Source organism: Corapipo altera, unplaced genomic scaffold (assembly GCF_003945725.1).
Source record: "Corapipo altera isolate COAL_440 unplaced genomic scaffold, ASM394572v1 1, whole genome shotgun sequence".
NCBI classification, from domain to species: domain Eukaryota; kingdom Metazoa; phylum Chordata; class Aves; order Passeriformes; family Pipridae; genus Corapipo; species Corapipo altera.
In genome coordinates this window covers 9,699,103-9,719,974 of record NW_020884873.1, presented here as the reverse complement: position 1 = coordinate 9,719,974, position 20,872 = coordinate 9,699,103, and the positions used below count along the sequence as shown (strand labels likewise).

General features: G+C 45.6%; 2 protein-coding genes across 2 annotated transcripts in view; both read left to right on the top strand.

Moving 5' to 3' along the window:
- The window catches only part of TMEM178B (transmembrane protein 178B), a 239,059-nt gene extending 230,020 nt beyond the window's left edge, over positions 1-9,039 (top strand). The window contains exon 5 of the mRNA XM_027654585.1: positions 8,822-9,039. Within this exon, the coding sequence (XP_027510386.1) occupies positions 8,822-8,825 (4 nt within the window). The 3' untranslated portion in view covers positions 8,826-9,039. The remainder of the gene's footprint in view (positions 1-8,821) is intronic.
- Positions 9,040-17,422: 8,383 nt separating this feature from the next.
- AGK (acylglycerol kinase) overlaps positions 17,423-20,872 on the top strand; it is a 36,629-nt gene continuing 33,179 nt past the window's right edge. Inside the window, exon 1 of the mRNA XM_027668683.1 lies at positions 17,423-17,575. Coding sequence (XP_027524484.1) covers positions 17,475-17,575 — 101 coding nt within the window. The 5' untranslated portion in view covers positions 17,423-17,474. The remainder of the gene's footprint in view (positions 17,576-20,872) is intronic.

Below are 20,872 nucleotides of genomic sequence, written 5' to 3'. Positions count from 1 at the left end.
GGTGGCTGATGGTTCTTCCCAAGCTGACTGTTTTTTTAGTGACAGACTTTGGGTTGTAGCAACTGCAAACACTCTCCTGCAGTTCTCAGGATGGAGTCCTTCCTGCCCCAAAGAAGTTCTGTCTAAAATATCAGCTGCAGTAAGGAAATGACAGGTCAGAATGGAGAAGCATAAAAGGAAATTCTCTGTCAAAAATCTCATCAGTACTGGCATAAATTCCTTGACCTCTTCCCTACCAGAAAATGGCTGAAGAAGGGAGAAATCTTGGTGATATACTAAACACAGAACTCAAAGAATGTGCCTATTTTTGCCACATTTCAAGAGAACCCACTTGTTTTACTTATGCTTATGCCCTGCCTGCTCCTCTGAATAAAATCCATGGGACAAAGTGGAGAGCAGGAGTGGGGAAGAGCTGGACGGGGGGTGCAGAAGCTGGCAAACCCCAAAAGGCAAATGAAGGGACCAAAGGTTTTATAGTGGCATATCCAGCACCATGAGGTATTAAAACCCTTTTGATTAAAAGTCTGCTCTCCTTGCCTACTCCTGCCTGTGCCAGCAGGCACAGCCGCCCACCCAGAACAAAACCTCTCCAGTTTAGCAGCACGCCAGTGGTCGGGGCTGCTCAGGTCTTTGCCCTCTGCCATCAGCAGAGCCAACATGATTCATCAGTGCTAAAAATGGAAGTCAGCAGAGCTTGCTTTGTGGCAAGGGGGAAAGCAGGTGCCCTCTCTCGTGGCAGCGATGGCACGGAAGGCCTCAGGAGTGTGGCCGCCGGGGCAGAGGGCTCAGCTGCTCCGTGCTTGTACGGGAAAGAGGGAAGAAGAACACGAATGTAAGGAGCCAGCTGCTCCTTCAAGGCTGAGCTAGAGATGCTGTTGTGGAAAGGCCTGCATTGCAGAAAGAGAGAGGCCTGACTTCAAGAAAAAATTGTGCTTAAACTGCCAGGTTTGCATTAGCCACTTGAGGGCTGAATTTTAACCCCCCAGTGCACAGTTACTCCCTGCAGTGCCTGGGTTGCTCAGCCCTGCTGCTGCCAGCTCTGCGGTGCTTTGCAGGCTGCTGCTCATGTCCTGGGATCTGGCTCTCTGTCCGGAAAGGATATATCAGGTAGAGCCATAGGATCACAGAGAAACCTGCAATCTAGCTAAACAAAGCAGACAGCGAAGTGAGACAAGAGAAGATTCATTAACTGTAGTTCACCACAGACGGAACGGAGAATAGAGGGATTTGAATAACCCAACATCACCCAAGCTGCCCATGGCAGAGCAGAGGCTTGCTGTGCCCTTGTTAGGCTGTCTCAGGCAGGAAGACAAGGGCTGAGGTTGCCTTACACAGACACATCCCCCCTGCCATGCTGGGCAGCTGGACTTGGCAGCTCACAGTTTGGGAAGTGTAGCAGGAGCGCTCATTTCTCATGGTCCAGTTCCTGCTTTGGATTAGCACCATCTACTCAAAATTCCAGCTGTAACTACTGAATTAGAAAGGAAAGTAGTGAAAATTTTGAGAGTTACATTTAGGAGAAAGAAATCCTCATGAGCTTCCTCTGCAACACAGTGGGGCCTTGGCAGGTCAAACAGAGGGACAGGGGGCAACAACTCCAGTTCTTCAGAGCAGAGAAATCCCTCGCTATGTCACTGAGCAGCACCCCAAAGTGCAGCTTTCCCTTGAGTATCTGCTAATGTTTTGTGCCCACCCAGGAGCGAGGACCCCCTCACTGAAATGCAACTGTTCTGTTTCAGAGGCAGGATGATCTCAGGGTGACCTTTCTTGTCAGACACACGTGATAACTGCGGCAGGCTGGGGCTGCGTGGGGTGAGGATGCTGGTAATGAAATGCATTCATAGGTCGACACTCATTATTCTGTTACACTGTTGGGCTCTTCCCCAGGGGCCCTCTAAAGAGTCATGGTTGAGCTCTTTTCCTGCAGAGACCAAAACCAGACCACCTAACAAGCTACATTTACTAAAATTTTTCTCCTTCCCTGCTCAGAAGGAGCATGGTTTATTCATTTTCATGAGACAGAACTGGAAGAACTATGCCAGCTCAACAATGATTTTATCAGCCTGCTAACCTATGCCAAACAAAGCAGCAGCCTGTCTCCAGCCAGCAGTGACAGAGGCTGCTGCCACCCCAGAGGTCACCACACAGGCCACTGGCTTGGCCCAGCATCCCCAGCATGCCTCAAACACCCTCTCTCTGCTACTCTGCAGCTTCTATTGACCAGCAAATGTTGACCACTGACCGCTTCTTTGTAAAAAACTGCACTTTTCCTTTGTCTGCTTAATTCCCTCCTATTTCTTCCCATCCTCAGATAAACCCTTGGTCTTCTCAGTTCTGAAATTCAAAGTGGATGTCACGGGGAGCAAGGATGTCACCAGGAGCTGGCTGCTCAGAGTGAAGCCTGCATTGGCTGTGATAGCAAAGCCCTCTGACAGAGCTCAGCTCTTTACCAGGAAATGAGCTGGTGGCCCAAGGGCATGCCCAGCGGTGTGAGAGCTCTACTGCCAGCAGATAGGGTCAGAAAGAAGTCACAGAGTCTAAGCTTTGGGCCATCATCTCTCCACTGCTCAGCTCCCCAGAGACAACCCTTTCAGCCAAAGATGATGGTGGGTATTTCGGGAAGTATTAGACAGGAGAACTGAAGGCACTAAGGATCCTGCTTAGGCTTTTGCTAGCTGTTCACAGCAATACTCAAAATGCATACCAGGAGCATAAAGGGAGAAATAATAAACCCTGATATAGGGAGCATTTGGAAAGGCAGAGGCAGCCAAAGGGGAAGAGAAGGGAATAAAACATAAAGGCAAGGTCTTCATAGTGATAGTCAGTACTTGGAGCTGGCCATACATATTTGAAACCACTGTGCACAGAAAGCCACTTAGTACTTCCATGCCTTCTAATGCCTCATAAATAGAACACACACACACAGGGACACACACACGCCCTCAATGGGTAGGTAAAACATGAAACAAAAATGAATATCCACCTTCACAGCAAGGCAGATTTCCTTCTGTTATGGTTTCTTACAAGCTTCCTGCAAACCTGTCAGAGAAAAGGAGGCTGAGAGTGAAACGTGTTGCTCTGTGCAGTGAACAAAGCCTTGACTTCTCAGACTTTTTACATCTGGGGTGTCTCTGACAGGCTGCAGCTTCTACTTCATTTAACGTAGCTCGTTTCCTTTGGGAATTCTCTACTCACAATGTTTGCAGCAAGAAATACCATGTGCTGAGGTTTATGAAGAGCTTTCAAACAGAAGGGGTGACTGCTGAGTCCTTCCTTCCTTCCCTTCTGTCACATGGAGATTCATGCATTACCTTGCACTTTTTGTCTCTTCCCAGCCACCAACTTTCACAAACAGAAATTTAAATATTTTTGAGAATTCTAGTGCTCCATCAAACTTGTTTGCAAATAGCCAGTGGATTCAAGGTTTGATGGGGACAGATGGACAGACATGAAGCGACAGAACCTTCATTTCCTTAGGAAATCAGTCTAAAAATACTATGTTCAGAGCTCAGTTTTTTCCTTGAAGATGTGCAGTGTCCCAGGAGGCCCAGCCAAGCCAGGGGACGCAGGTGGCTGCAGCAGTTCTGTGTCCTGGGTGACACCTTTGCCCATCACAGCTGTCATTGCCACTCCTGCCAAAGGTGCATCGCATTGGCTCTTCCTTTCATCCGGGAGGCTCTGTCGTTGTTGAGATCTTTGCTCCAGGACTGAGTCCCCAAGAGGAGCCCACCAGGGAGGATGATATGGGAACATTCATGGTTGCAATGGAGATCTACATTATCTGAGACAGGATCTCAATGCTCCCAAAATACACCTGGCAAGTTGAAACACATCTGCAGAGAGGGGAAGATGCCCAGAGGGAAGCCGTATTTCAGGACGGGCAGTCAGCCAGGCTTTCCTTCCTCCTCCAGCTGTAACAGCACCACCCAGAATGGCCTCACAGGAAACCTTGCAACCCATCTGCCTGCCTTGCTTTGCCCACCAGTAAGCAGGAATAGAGGCTAACATCTGCAAGAGCTTATTGTGAAATCTACTGAGGTAGTGCTGCACAAATGTTGCCAGGTGGCACAGTCCCAGACTGTAAAAAAAGAGTCCCTTTTTGCCATTTTGCCAGTAACAACAAATTAATTTTCACCAGCCCCACAACTTCTCTGCAGAGCTAGATCTGAGCTGCACATTTATTAGGAACGTGCTCATCTATTTGTGAACACAGAGTGTGCTCCTGTGGCCCGGGGTCTCACAGGACTTGATAATGGGAGTGCAGGAGGTCGTGCACCAGGTTCACTGCCTGGCCTGCCTGGGGAGAGGGGAAAAGGAAGAGGGGAGCAGTGCTCTACCTCCAGGCAGTGCTGAGGTGGCTGCCAGTGCTTGGCCCCTGGGAAATGTTCCCAACTGGCACTGAGGATGGCTCTTGATTGTCCTGTCAGACCTTTGCTGACAAGTACTTAAATTGAGTGAGTTCATCCCATAAAATTTAAGGAAGAAGTGAGAGGACAGAAGAATGAAAAGCAATGTATTTTTCTTTTAGCACCTCTCTTTTTCTCATTTTCTCCTGAGGTGTCAGCACCTTAAATAAAAGGCCTTTTACTGCCTCACTGTTGTCTGCATCCAGCCACAAATAGCACCACTGGTGCAAACAGACCAAGGTCTCAGCTAGCCAGCTCTGCCCTCAAGGATGTCACCTCTGTGCCGAGCCCTTTGTTCTCCTTCCTCTCATTTCTCCTTTGCTGTCACATTCACTCCTGCCAGTTTGGAAAACACCCGCCTTTTGCTTGCAGAGACCAGAGGAGGTTGAGGGCAAACCCGAGTCCCAAGGTCTGCAGCTTAGCTTCCATCTCACCAAGAGAATGGCCAGGAAGGGAACCACACTACTGATTTCCAGTTTCTCATGGTTCATTCCAAATTTGCGCACCACAGTGAGAGCTGGCAAAGTATTGCTCTGTCCCAGCTCCCTCCTGCAGCCCCAAGGAGGGTTGGCTGGAAAGAGATCTCCTACAAATTCTGCATCCTGGGGAGCCCCCATTAAGCAGTGTGAAGGTGTTGGAGATCAGAAGCCCCCCTCTCAGCAGCGCCAGGCAGAGTAAGGAGACAGGAAGAGGATGAAACAGGGTCCTGAGTGGAACGTGCAGCCAGGCAGAGCACTGGGCTTGCAGATCGCTCTCAACCACATCACAAACACTAAACCAGGGGCACACGTTGCTTTTTTCCCGAAGTTGATTGCATTTTTGCATTTCCTGACTGAGCCCAGACAGGATTGCAGCAGAACAAATACTGTCAGCATGCAATTCAGGACAGAGGGGGAGCTTTGACCTCTTGTTCCTCCTCACATACCAGAAGACTTGCATCACTTTGAACAGGCTAGTGGGAGCAGCTGTGGCCTGGGACCTGCCTCATTTCTCCTAAAACTGACAGCATACATCTTCTGTGATGTATTTCTCTACAGGAGCACAGTCACAGGCCAGGGTAGCCCAGACAAGAAGGTCACACAACATGAATGAGAAAAGGACAAGAGATTTACAGGCCGTCATACCAGCAGGGGTGTGATATTATCCTTCAACTTCCCATTTTATTCTTTCTTTAAGGATCTAGGAGAGTTTCATATTTTTAAACCCCCTTATTTGTTATTCCTTTGCCCATTTTGCTAAAAGATGTACCTGGGTATCTCTGTATTTCTTTTTTATTATATTTGCAGTAGTAGTACTGAATTATTGAGATAAATGCCAACTTGCATATTAAAACAAAGAGAGATGTCAAGTATTTGGAGGAATACAGACTAGGAAGGTACCAGGCCAGCACAGAAAGGCAATGACCAGCAGCCTCTCCAGAGTCCAAACTACATCCAGGCTCCTCTCTCTGCCTTGGTCTTCTCTCACACAGCAATTTGCACATACACAGATGTATATAACATCCCATCCCCTCACTGATTTAATGGGACCTATTGTACTTCAGGGGCTGGATTTCTTCTTTGGCCATTTGGCTAAGCATACCAAAGAGGTCACAAACTCATCTGTGATACACAGGAAAAAACCCCAACAGGCCAGAATGAACATAAAATAAAGAGTAGAGTTGATAAAAATAGTGAAGTTGGCTCAGGATATTTTTGATGTACCCAGAGAGGAGCAGTCATAGATGTTTCTATCAGGTGTGCAATGTACCCATAAAATGTTCCAAATATATTTTGATGCATTTGCAGCTGGAAAAAAAATCCCTTACATTCGTCAGCTGTTATTTTTCCAGTGAGACAAATGATGATCTGTTGTTGGACTAGACAGTATGGATCAAAGCTAGGAATGGGAATTGTTTTGATACATGTTCAAGTGGCTCTGTGCAGGTGTAACAGAGCTGAATATAACCTGGCACAGCTGATAGACAAGAACAGCTTCAAATCTACCCATCTGTGCTTCATGAATCCATTTCCATTTACTCCCACAAGCTGAGTATGAAGCCCCAAATCTTTTAAATACAGATGGCTCAGAACAAAGCTGCGATTTTGCTTTGCTCATCTGGAGCCACTACATGTCAAGGAGAAAGGGATGGCTTTCCAGTCCAATGCAAGACCATTCAGTATGTCACCTGGAAGCATCTGACATACCCAAGAGATGTTGGATCACTGTCACAGAGTTCAGCTGGCCTGTGCAGGGACTGGTGTTTGCCATGGGAATCCAGCAATGTTGTCTCTGCTGAGAGGTCTCCCTTCTCACAAGGGGAAGGCTCTGAAACCATTTCTGGTCCTGACTGTGCCATTTTGTGGTAACCAGGTCACATAAAATGGCCAGACTCTAGAGGAGAACCTGGTAATTGAAATAGGATTTTCTTGAGCTATTTAAACCTTCTTTAGAAAATAATGGGAAAAATGCTATGAGAACAATCTGATCCAGAATTATCCATCACTCACTGTGAGATTCAAACTTAATTTTATTGCTATTATTGTATGTATTTTTATTGTCCTCCATTTGCTTAATGAATGTTGCAGTTGTAGTAATAAGATTATTGGTAATATGAAACAGATTTGCAGAATGATGATAAGATAATTAGATGATACCTTGAGGGTGATTTCTGTTTAACACACAGGAATTGTGTCATGGAGTAAATAAACTTGTTGAGGGAAGATATCAAATGCTATTAACCTAAGATACAATTATTCCCAAATTACCAGGATATACATTTCATTACAGTGAGATTCCTGGTAACTGATGCTTGGTCCAGGCTCTCCCATCCACTCGTGAGGCTGTGGGACAAAGCCTTGCCCGGGGTGTGAGCAGGCGAGCAGCTGTGGTTCCCCACAGCCCAGGATGTGTCAGCTGAGGCAGGACTCAGCAGGACTCCCATAAATACATTGGGTTATGAACTCTGAGGTTTTGACAGGTCCAAGAGATCAAACTGTGCCTGGTTTTCAGGAGCTCTGCCTTATGCCTTGTCCAGCTCCCATTGCTCTTGTGTGACAGCAACAAAAGCCTGACAGCACAGCACTGACAGGGATGCTGGGCCATCAAAGCCCTAATGTTAAGACCATGTGTTCCTTTCTAAATCGGTGCCTACCGACACTTCAAGCTCAGCATTAGAGCAAGGAATCTGCTGCTGCTTGGATCTGTGAGGCTGACTTGGGACAAGCATTCCCATATCCATGAACCTGCAGATCCTGAGGCCACCCACCTCTCCTGGATGAAACAACGGGCTCATTGTCCCCTTCCTCCCTCCCTTCTTGTTTCTGGAGATGTTCACACAGCTAACTGTGTGCTGCAGGTGACAAACCCCACTGAATACACAGTTACTTGAGTCCCACTGTTTTAATAAAGTGAGGGAAACTACAGTGCACACAGAGAAACAGATACAGCTCTGCAGCTTGTCCTCCATCACACAGATGAAGCATTTAAATCTCTTGCAGTTTCTGTATAACTGGTGAGTTTGACCAGCTTCCCCAGTGCCTTTAATGGTCTATGGAATATTTTCCTGGACCTTTAATTTTTCAGTCCCTGAAGGACTTTCACACATCCATTTTGATCTTAACTAATGAGAGTTTCTACATAATTTTTAATAGTAATTCTGCTAATAATGTTATTTATTTTTCTCTATAGTCTCTCTCCCTCTGCTATATCTCTGGCAATCTCAGTCTTCTTTTGTTCAAGGTTGAACAAAACTTTGGGTATTGGTTGGTTGTTTTTCTGAGTCAGATCAATGTATATTAAATGTAATTCTAAGCTGCACCCACTGCATTTTCATGCAGGTTGCTGGAAGTGTTTCTGGGCCCCCAAAAAGCCTGCCAACTGTGCATTTAACTGCAAGAAGGAATTGCCCAGAGGAACTGGCTTGACAATCTCAGTAGCGTGACATGGCCAATTTCAGCAAACACTGTTTTCTGTGAATTAAACCAAAATCTCCTTATTTACGAGAACACACGGATATCACATTTCATTGGTGTCTGTGGCACAGAAGTCATTGTTTTGCAGCTTTGAGCATAGCTTTGCAGCACCACTAATAATGTCCTTGGAGAAATAAGTGAATTACTTAACTCTTGTGCTGTGAACCATTGGAATAGAGTCCCCTAATCAACTCCTTCAGTTTCTCATACTCTGTATTAATATTGACACTGCACATCCATTAAACATCACCGTGCAGCAGTGCTCCAGGTGGTTGCTGCAAGCAGCTAGATTAGGGGCAAATGTTACCAACCTTCCCAATGAATCTTTATATATTTTCCTCGTCTATGGGGACAAGCTCTCCTCTGTCATCTCACCTGTGACATACTCATTCAACTTTTTATGTTAATGTAATCTATCCAAGCATTATTTGCATTATGTAGAATTTTCTGTTTTCCTTGCAGCTAAGACGGCAGTTCTGGCACTAGAAGAAACTGTGCTTTGTCCCTACAAAAATGAATGTGATGGTACCTGTTCTAACATCCTCCGTTCAGTGATCCTACCAACATCCCCTCTTTGCCTCTGACGTGAGAGTATCTTTCCCGAAGACAAGAACTGCAGGGAGCACATAGTAGCATGATGCTAAGGGAGTTGAGATCTTTTCTGGGTTAGCATTACAAATTATGCCTTTTCCAACATATTTTTCATTTATTTTCCAGTTTTGTTCACATACTTCTTTGTGCTTAATAAGCTTATCACTGTCCATTCTGTTTTCCACATTTACTTTTTGCTATGTGTGACTATCCTACAAGTGTCTTCCAGAAGTATTTCTGGCAACACATATGCTTCTGTATAACAGTTAAAAAATAAATATCCTATTTATTTCCAGTTAGACCATTTCATCTTTGGCTGCTGTGTTGTACATTTTCATGTATAATTTTCATGTAAGCAAGTGGTGCTATTCCTGTTTTTGTTACCCATCCTATATAATCCTTCTGTTGGTATTCAGGTCTTTTTGTGAAGCAAAGTAAAGTTTGGTGCTCCTTGCCTCTTTCATCATATAATGGACATTATCCCAACTTATGTTACCTGCTGCAGTGTGCATAAATCCATAAACTGTTTTACATGTTTGACATCTTGAGTCTCCTCTTTCCTATGACTGGGGATTCTCCATGCATTTGTCATGTCAGAGCCCCGTCCATCCTCTGCAAGATTCACTCTGGACTGAGTGATTTCCATCTCTTGGCAAAGCTTTTCTTTTCTGTTAATTCTTAATTGTAAATCTCCTGTTAGCGGTTTAATGCTTCATTCTTTCACTTATGTATTTCCTTAACTTACTTTACTTCAGGTACCTTATGGTATTCAGTATTTAAATTACCCATCCCATCTGTTCTTAGCAAGGGAAAGCAAAAAACAAAGAAGCAAAGATGTCATATAAATAGAGTCAATAACGCCTGTGCATTTGGAGAGTAGGGATAACAAGCACTGGCTTGTTACTATGCTTCAAACCACTTTCATTTAATGTAAAATACAAGGCTGTTTTAATCTAGCCTAGCCAAATCCTAGAGTTTTACACTGCCCCAGTAACATCTTATTATAGAAACTTAAAGCAGCATATTAAGTTAAAAGAAGGTCTAAACAGCCTGAAAGCAAAGCCAGCCTTTGAACTGACACCAGATCACAATGTGATAGGAATTCAAAGAAAATGCACTGTATGCAGTGAAAGAAATGACATGGGATTTAAAAGCAATGTCTGTGTCATAATTAGCATGCCAATTAACAACGTTAAAATAAATAAAAAAAAAATTTAAAACCATATTACTTAGCAACTTTCTGGAAGATAAATACAATGTGAAACTGTACAAAACCAAACTGGCCACAGAGCTTGTTGAAATACATTTGCTGAAAATGCTATGGAGTTTGTAGAGAACACATTTTTGGAAGAGCTCTCTAATGTCTTTCCAAACCTAAGGAAGCAGTATGTATGACCAGATCTGTAACTTCAGCAACATTTTTTCTCACGGGAAGAGCAAACTGATTTCCTTTGGAATAGTCAAAAGCTGGGAGGCAATGAAAAAGCAGAATATCAGATTTTATTCCAGTTAAACTAATTACGTTAAAGAAAAGAAAAAACCCACAAAGAGCACTTATGCATTCACCGGTACCTGAAAACATTAAGATCTTTATTTCACAGACCGATGAAATGGCCAGTAACAATTCCTAAGCACAGGTCCTTGCCAGTATTACATGAGAATGTATCTTTTGGCAGGGACCGAACTGGACCAAGTTATAGTAACTAAGTGGGATTATACTTGTTCTAAGTGGCCATATTTTGTACTCCAGCATCCAAGACAAATTAAGCTTCTAGCTTCAACAGTGGCAAAGATACTTTGCTGGTGAAGAGGAATGGATGTGGTTCATCATTACAGTGATGGATTTTCTCAGCCTGCCTTTGCCTGCAACTGATTCTGTTGTTTCCCCAGCTCCACTTAAGGACAAGGATAAAACAAGCTGTCATCACAGAGCACTGCCACTGACTTTGGAAGGAGTGAAACTGAGCAAACACAGCAATGTGCTGGGTATGTGATCTAAGATGTCAGCCAGATGTGTTCAGTGGGCCATGGTGATGCACACAATTGAGTCAAAACAAAATGAAAATAGAAGCATTTAATAGGAAACCAACTGGGAATCTCTTTCCTTCAAACTGTGGCTGTTGCTCTTTGATTACAATTGCCCAAGGCCCCACTCCATCTGGTCCATAGATTAGTATGTCACTGCCTCAGTGAAAAATGAATCATTGCTGCATATGTATTAGTAGTTTTCAGGAGCTCTTCTGAATACAAGATCATCTGGCTATGGAATATAACCAGGATGGTATATAGCAGCAGCTGGATTTTCTGGTAGGCAATATCTCAATGTGAATATAGGTAAGCAGTATATAATATTTCTGGATGCACTGGAATCAAGAAACAGCATAAAAGGCTTAATTTCCTACCTCCTCTCTCACCCAGCTGTACAACAGGGATAAAAGGAGAGAATATGACTTTGTTGTTGTTGTTGTTTTGTTAAACAATGAGCACTAACCTCAGCCAAAAGCAAAATGCCTGAGTGAAGAGTCTCATGGTTTACATCCCTCCCTCAGATTCCATCTGCAGAAGTGACAATATTTGCCTGCAGATGGAAGCCCAAGAGAGGTTAGGCACTCCCAGCCTGCTGGGTGATAGCTACCTCCCTTCCAAATAGACACTGCTTAGAGGGGCACACACATCCTGTGAGCAGGACTGCACTGTGCATTTGATCTCCCTCCTCCTCTCTCCCTCCCTGCATCATACTATTTTCTATGCAGAGTTCTCTAATATGCATCACCACCATATTAACAGCATAAACTCAGAGGTGAGTGACCTTAGCCTGGGTCAGCAAGACTTTCTTAAGGGTAGGAACCTGTACCAGCAACAAAACTGATGTCCTCAGTGTAGCTCTTGCTGAGACCTTTACTGAAAAGCAGAGTGTAGAGCAGACAGTATGAGCACAGGAGCTGCTACAGACTTTTCCGTGCAGGGGGTTGTGCTGCTGAGTGAATGGATAAATCCCAGTCCCAGGGTACTGTCCTTGTTCCTTCATTTGGAGGAGATCCAGAGGAGATCTAACTGGTGCTATGCTCAAAGCTTAGGGTCCAAGCTTGCTCACCCTAATGCCTCAGTGGCTCCTGCATTTGCTGAATGCAAATGGTTTGGGAGTGAGTGTAGAGCCTTCTGAAATGTGTCTCTGCTAAAGGAACAAGTTCCTGACAAGATTGCCACAGAGCAATTTAATGGGTTTCTGCTGCTGTTCAAAAGCTGTGAATCTCTCTCTTCATTCCCTTGGAAAAAAGGTTAATAAACTCTGAGAATCAGAGAATATTTCTGTATAATAGCTCAGCTGTGGGAAGAAGGGGCAGGGTGTAAAGGTGGTGGGGCTTGCCATACAAATACACTAGGCACACTCCTGAATTTCCTTCTAGGGAGAGTGAAGCTCAGGTCATGTTCTGCTTACAGAAGAGCCAAGGAAGAGTGAGGAGGGGAAGCAAGGGGAGAGATTATTCTTGTGCAGAGCTTCCCTGAGTTACCCAACCAAAAACCCTGCCAGTATGATTCAGTTCCTTCTCCGAGCCAGTGGAGCAGGCACTGACTGCAGACATGACTACTCCAGGGAATCACACCTCCAGGCAGAGCTGGAAATGAGGGCAAGAGAATCCATCATGAACTTTCTCTGCTCTCACAGGCAGGAACTTTCTCCGATTAGCTTCAGTGGCTGCAGTGCTCCTCTCTCTTACACAAGTCATTGGCCAGGGTGGAATGGGGGGGCCTGGGACACAGTGGAAGAACAGCTTCGGGCACTGGATGCAAAACCTGGAGAACAGAAGCAGAGAAACACAGAGTGGGAAGCCCACCAGAGATTTTAGCTAGCACAAGAACCACGCCAGACAGGGAGAGAAAGAGCTCTGTCTGCAGCCAAGCCTATACCCATGGTTTGTGGGGACAAAAAGTTGGAGGAGGATGTGCCTGAAAGTCTGGAGCTCCCATCGCATGGTCTGACCTGGAGAGACACCCAGTCAGTCCTGCTCCCATCCACCAAGGAAAAGGGCTCTCCCTCACTTTAAATCATGCTTGCTGTTCAGGTGTTATGGAATTAAAACAAAGCAAATTATAATCTCCCTCACTGGTCAGAGGCATGGAAAAATTGAGATTCTGTGTTTTTTCTCATCAGCTGCACAAAAGCCCAAAGGTTGTGTGAAGACACTCTTCCCTGTCACTCTGGCCTCAGTGATATTAATCACGTGTAAAAAACAGGGGGATGTGGGTAGACTATAACCAGACAACGCTGCCTCGGTCTGGCAGGAACACGGACTTACAATGATGTGGTAAACACAGCTCCTACAGAGCAATACATTTGCTCTCCTTGCAATACAAGCAGCTATTTGCATTTTACTTGTAAGGAAGCACCTGAAGAGATACAATCACCGTGGTGGCTGACAGCACTGCTGTTCCACACCCTCAGACCGTCCATAGGTGAGTCACAAATGCCAGGATAACCAGCAGGCAGAGGAGTCTCAATTCTCCATTCCTGTAGGGATGACAGAATGACTACAATGGACCGGGGAGGTCCCTTTTTCATGCAAACATAGGCCCAGACTGTGCTAGACAGAAATGGATACTAAATAATTCTCTGCCCTTATCAATTGTAGGGCACTGCCAAGTGGTAGAGAAAAATCTCTCCACTGTTTTCCCCACATTCTGTGGCTAAGAAGAGAACAGAGATGATTGTGGATGTGACTTTCCTAAAGTCACAAACAAGTTTGTGCCTGAAGCTTCTCCTGCTAACAGGCTTGGAACTGATGGTAGAGACAGGAATATAAAAAACCTGCTCTTCAAAAAAGGGTCAGACATGAGTAACTGGGATGAGGCATTCACCTGTCTTCACGCACAACTTGTGTGATAATTTTAAGTGACATATCCCCAGAGTTGCAGAGCAGCTTTTTGAAACATTCTTTTTTACACCATCCATCTAGCAATCATAAGAAAACAAAACCACACATTCCAGCCTCCTCTGAACAGTTTTCTGAAAAAAAACCCAGGAATTTTACTTGGCCTAAAAAAGTACTACAGCACATGATCTAGAGGATGTTTGAGATCAACCCTTTATCCTCTCATTTTCCATTGCACATACTCTAATACCTACTTCTGTTGATCTGACATGCAGAAAACTAGGACAGATAAAAGAGCAGTACGTGGTACATGCAGCAGCATGGCAGGTGTGATCTACCTTGAGGGTGATCAGACGGCCAGGACCAAAAAAACTAGGACGTACATGTTTGCCAGGAGGGATTTCAGAATGGACACTGCATTCTAAGTAAAGTCAAGTAAAAAGACAAGTGCAAAATCTGTCATTGTTGGCTGCACTGTCTCTAAGGGTATTTCTCTTCAAAAAGCCCCATCTCAAAACTCACCAACCCAAATTCTCAAGTAGCATCACACAGTCCCAATAGTGGGGATAGGATGGGACCTCTGGAGCTCACCCAGCTCAGCCACCCTGCCCAAAGCAGGGTCAAGTCCCTCTGCTAGGGATGCTGAAGACCACTAATATTTGAGCTAAAATTTCTCACTTATACTAGCCCTGATGTGTTTTCATGGTTATGAACTCAGGAAAATTTCCATTCAGCCATCTTAGAGATATTCAGGTCTTTCATACATTTAAGCATTTTTTTCTGACTGCTCCGAACGTGTATTAGCATGCTAAAGAGGCTTTATTTTAAAAATTCAAGTTTGTTTTGGAAACATCGTTAATAAACATAACTGTACTCAGAAGACTTGGTTGCAAAATAGGAAGTTACAGATGCTTGTGAATTATTTGTGGCACCACATGAGAATTATGAATTTGAAAAGCATTTATCAGCGCAGTCTTTTTATAAGTGAAGGAAAGCAGGATGAGAGTACTAATATTTGTGGTTATCATTGCTGTTAGCAGTTGGCCATACCACCTGAATCCTCGAATAAAGCAGGACAACACAAAAAGAAAAGTAGGACATTTAATCACTCCACGCCACCTGGAACACTCAGCACTGCATCAAGTGCATGCACTCAGTACACTGAGGTGCACTGGACAGATGAACCTGGAATATTGAAGTGGCTACTGGATGAGGTTATGCCTGAAATATTCATCAGGAGAAGATAATTTAATGTTTTCTTTGAAAAAACAATTCCCAGATCATCTGCTTTACAAAAAGAAGTGAAAAGAAAACCCAAAATATAGTAGGGAAAATAATCCATAGGGTTTAGTCTGCTTTTCTTATCACTAACAGCAGTGTGTCTTCTGGACCATCTTCTGCGTCAACGTGATTTTTGTAGAACAGACTTTTGCATACCCAGAATCCCAAATTTGGCCTCAAGCAGCCACCTTATGTTACTATTCACATCCCATCCTGACATTCTTAAGCAGAAGGATTTGGGGAAGCTTTTGACAAAAAAAAAGCCATTTTATTGACTTTGACATGTTTGTATCGCTGCAAATGGCATTTTAGAAAAGGGAAAAAACATAATGGAAAAAAATTTGTGTCTCGTGTTAAGTTCATTACCCTGACCCACAGGTCCCTGCCAGACTGCCAGACTTGTTCTTCTGAGTCCTCAAGCTCAGGCCCCTGTAAAAAGGAGGGTTGTGGTCTACAAAAGCAGCATTGCTTCCTCACACCATTTAGCCAATGGTTTGTTGTGAATGGCCAACACCTCTCTTCCTCTCTTATACGATGGGGTCTCTTGGAGCTTTTATGAAATCTCTGAGGCTGTTCACCATCTTTCAGACATCATGAGAGACCATGGCCTGAGTCAGAATAATAGAATATCCTGAGTTGGAAGAGACCTACAAGAATCATTGAGTCCAACTCCCGGCCCTGCACAGGACAACCCCAAGAATCACACCATGTGCCTGAGAGCATTGTTGAAACACTTCCTGAAATCCATCAGGCTCGGTGCTGTGACCACTTCCCTGGGGAGCCTGTTCCAGTGCTCAGTCACACTCTAGGTTAAAAACCTTTCCCTAATATCCAGTCTAAACCTCTTTCTGACACAACTTCAGCCCATTCCCTTGGGTCCTGTCACTGGTCACTGCAGAGAATTGATCAGTGCTCCTCCCCTCATGAGGAAGTTGTAGACTGCCATGAAGTCTCTCCTCTTCTCCAGGCTGAACAGACCAAATGACCTCAGCCACTCCTTGTATGGCTTCCCTTCTAGATCCTTCACTATCTTTGTTGCCCTCCTTTGGACACTCTAATAGCTTAATGTCTTTCTTATATTGCAGTGACCAAAACTGCACACAATATTACAGGTGAGGCTGCCCCAGAGCAGAGTGGGACAATCCCCTCCCTCAACCAGCTGGCAATGCTTTGCTTGATGCCCCCCAGGACATGGTTGGCCCTCCTGGCTGCCAGGGCACTGCTGACTCATATTCAGTTTGTCATTGACCAGGACTCCCAGGTCCCTTTCCTGGCACTGCTTTCCAGCGTCTTATTCCTCAGTCTGTACTTATATCCAGGGTTGCCCCATCCCAACTGCAGAATCCAGCACTTGTCTTTGTTAAGCTGTTGGTGATTGCCCATCTCTCTAATTTGTCGAGGTGTCTCTGCTCTGGAAGGAGTCGACAGCTCCTCCTAATTTTGTATCATTGACAAACTTGCTTAGTATCCCCTCCAGTCCTGCGTCCAAGACATTTGTGAAGATGTTGAAGAGCACAGGGCCCAAGATGGAGCCCTGTGGAACCCCACTAGCGACAGGTCACCACCACTAGTTTGTCCCAAAGCATTTTCCACGCTGAGGTCAGACCCACCTTTCCCTGGCAGGATGTTCATGCTGTTCATGGCTGCGTGGCATCCTTCTGAGGTTGGTGTTTTCCGTGCGTGATGGGAGACATTTCTCCTGGTGCCTATGGTCATCCCGTTGGTTCGGCTTAAACAGCAAACCCCGGGTCCTTCCTGGACAACGTTTCTTCTGGCTGGAATATTCTGGAGTACTTTCAGGTTTTACTATTATTATTATTATTATTATTATTATTATTATTATTATTATTATTATTATTATTATTATTATTATTATTATTATTATTTGTTTTGAGAGTTGTTGTGTTTGGGGGTGGTGGTGTTTTTGTTTGTTTGTTTTTGCTCGTTTTGCCGTTGTTGTTGTTTTTTGTTTGTTGGTTTGGTTTTTGTTTTTGGCGGGGCGGTGGGCACCGTGTGTATATTTATTGGTGTGAAAAAAAAACCCTGTTCACTTTCTCCCTCTGCCACACAACATCTCCTGCTCCCCGTGCACCGGCAGCGTCAGCGCTGGCAGCCAAGCGCCCGCGGCAGTGGGTCACCTCGGGGGCAGGAGGGTGACTCCGCAGCGAGGGCCGGGACACGGGGGTGGGGGTTTGAAAACACTTTTCCTTGGGGTTTGAAAACACTTTTCCTTGGGATTTGTGTTTTTTTGTTGTTGTTGTTTGTCCCTTCCGATTGCGGCCGGGCGCCGGCGCGGAACGCCGGGGCCGCGGGAGCCGTTTCCAGCCGAGCCGGGCCGGGCGGCGGCAGCGGCGGCGCATCCCGGGGGCGGGATGGCGAAAGTGGTGGCGGCCCTTAGGAACCACTGGAAGAAATCCACGGTCGGCGCCTGCCTGCTGGGCTGGGGCGGGCACTGGCTCTATGGGAGGCACTGGTAATGCCGGCTGGGGCCGGGCAGGGAGGCGGGAGGGAGGGGGAGCTCCTACAATGGGGGTGTCCCCTCGGAGGGCCCCGGCACCCTCAGGGCTGGGTCTCCATCCCGCTCCAGCAGCCGTGGGGAGGCTCAGTGGCTTCTGTCCTTCCCACCTTGGCCGTGCTGTGCGCCTGGCGCTGGTTCAGGCGGGAGGTTTAAACACGGGGGATGTCTGGGTGGCTTGAACGATTTTGGGGCCTCTTGGAGAGCAGAGAGTTTTTTCTCTTCTGACGTAAAAAAATGCCCTCGTCCGTGTGCGTGCCATCAGCCTGCCTGCTTTTAACCCGTGCTGTAAGGATGAATGGAACCAGGCTGGCAGGGTTCTGTGTGCCAAGGACAGCCATCCCAGCGCGGTGGTCGTGTGCCCGTGGGTTTTCCCAGTTCCTTTTTACTTTCAGTAGTGCCATACACCACATGAGGGATGCCAGGCTGCTGTTGCAGGAGCCCCTGTTCCTTTCTGGAGGCCGGGCGTGAGCAGCAGCCCTGCGCTGTCCTTGCTGGTGTTACCCACCCAGCTGCAAGGAGCCCGTCACTGCTGCTCACATAATTTGTACTGAATGGTGTCATTCCCACTGTTTACCTGTGGAGCAAATGTCCCTTATGGTGAACAGAATCCTCATTTCTGATTTTTAAATAGCTGTGTTTGTATTTTAGTCCCTGTCCATTAAGATGACCATAAATGCATCTGACTAAAATGCAAGTGTAGCCAAATTATTTTTAAAAATTGTTACTTTTGGTACTGCTGTTTATCCTGTCCCTGTCTGGGTGCCTTTTTTCTTGTTAAGTCGGGATTTTAGCGGTGTTCTTTTCTGCTTGCATTGAAATGCTGCCAAAGCCTCGAGGGAAAAGTTAGGAAAATAAATCTGTTTATGTTGTTTGTTATACCTTCCTTTTGCCTCGGGACTTTTGCATTAAATCAGTCTTTGTTTTGCATGGTACATCTGCTTTAGTTGCTTGCTTCTTACCTGAAGCAGCTAAGGCTCAGTTGACTTTCAGAGAAGTATCTGGGGGTCCTGGTGGACAACAAGCTGTCCATGAGCCAGCAGTGTGTCCTTGTGGCCAGGAAGGCCAGTGGTATCCAGGGATGCCTTAGGAAGAGCATTGCCAGGAGGTCGAGGGAAGTGATCCTGTCCCTCTGCTCAGCACCCTGGGGAGGCACATGTGGAGTGCTGTGTCCAGCTCTGGGCTCCTCAAGTACAAGAGAGATTTGGAGCTCCTGGAATGGGTTCAGTGAAGGGCAAGGAGGATGATGAGGAGACGGGAGCATCTCTCTTAAAAGGAAAGGCTGAGAGAGCTGGGCCAGTTCAGCCTTGAGAAAAGATGACTGAGGTGGAACCTCATCACTGTCTGTAAGTATCTGAAGGGAGGGTGTCAAGAGGATGGACCAGGCTCTTCTCAGTGGTGCCAAACAATGGGACAAGAGGCAATGGGCAGAAACTGATGCACAGGAAGTTCCACCTGAACATTCACACTTTCACTGTGCACTGGAACAGGTTGCCCAGGAAGACTGTGGAGTCTCCCTCACTGGAGATACTCAGGAGCTGTCTGGACACAATCCTGTGCCGTGTGCTCTGGGATGACCCTGCTTGAGCAGGGAGGTTGGACCAGATCACATAGCTTACCCTGTTGTGAGCAGAAGTGTTTGTACTAAATAGGTTGGGGTTTTTGATGCCTCCATGTAATGTCAGTGACCTCGCATTCACCTTTCTCCTCTGACGACTCGAACTTTGAATTTTGATGAGATAACAAAATGTAAAAGAGCAATTATTTGAAGTTCTATCATTCTAAATACCTCTTAGCCAAAAGAATAAACTTAATGTACAAAATGAGGAGGAAGAAATTGCTCAGTGGCATTCCTGTGAGGGGCTGGCTGGTGGGGCAGAGCAGCCTGTGACCTTCACAGGTACCCAGCTTACGTAAGTGGCCTCTTCACCGGTCGTCTGGTGCCACAGATACTAATGACAGCAGAGTGCACACTACTGAGAGCCACTGGAGTAGACTTTAAGGAAAAGGCTATGCTCCTTGTGCATATGGAGAGTGGGCACTTGAGAAGGCCTGGGAAAGGTGACAGGCACAACCAGTCTTCCCTTTGTGTCTCTTGTTTCTGGGAGCTTGTGTGCCTGTTCGTGTGCTGTTGGTTTCAGTTGTATTGATTTCCTGTGTGGTAACTGTGAAATCACATTCTGATCACAGAGAACGTGAATAAAGAGGAAAATATGAAAGGCAAACAAACAAAAAAAAGGGAACCTTTGGTATCTAAATTTCAGTGCTTGGAGGTTATTTGCACTGAGTGTAGGCATGGTGCTTTAACCCAGATGATATACTGGGGGGAAAAAAAATACGTTCACATATCCCATTCTTCAGTGTCCCCTTTTATCTTTAAAGGAAAGTAAAAAGAAAAATTTCCTTACCAGACACTGGAAATACAAGGTAGGAAGTCCTGTGATGACAAGCAGCTGTGTGAGACTTTGATGCAGGCTGAAGCACAGCTGTGAAGTACAGCTTTCAGAGATTTAAACACTGTTTGGAAACAGTGACAACCGTTTAGCCATTTCTGTGCTATTCTCTGTGGAGGATTGTTTTAGCCAGGGAACAGAAAAATGAGGAGTGACAGAAGAACCTGATGGCAAGAGTGTAAAAAAGTATACAAAGGTGGTCTCAGCAGCTCTTTCATAGTACTCTGTGCACAGTGAGTGCCTTACCTTGGTGCTGCTGGACAGGATCCCTTTCTGCAGCTTGTTTTGCTTTCGAATGCAATGGCTTTTGGTGTCTTTTTGTATATTCCCTCTTCCCGGTGTCTTTGTCTATGTACCAGTTACTTTTGGGAGCAGGAGAGCTGCCTTTTGCCCCACACACAGACTGCCACAGGCAGCACTGGGAGAGGTTAGTGAAGGATCCGTGTATGGGCTGTGTTGGCCCCGAGGCTTGCTGTTACCAACATCAGAGGCTAAATTGCTATGCATGAGGCATACCTGACTAGACTTAGATTTGCCCTTTTAGAACAGATTAAAGGTTTAGTGAAGTCTCGTGCTTCGGTTTCTGGCATCACGAGTTTCTGATGATGGGGTGTTTTGCTTTAGCACAGGATCAGTTCAGATTAGCCACTGACTTCTTGGAAGGAGCTCTCTGAGATGTTGCTCATTTGTTTGCAGCTGAAGAAAATTTTTGTTTCCCATCCTGCATCCCTCTTTCCATCCTTGTGGATTTTCTAAAATGTTTCTCTTACAAGGAGCAGATAATTTTCTTTTTTGACTTCTC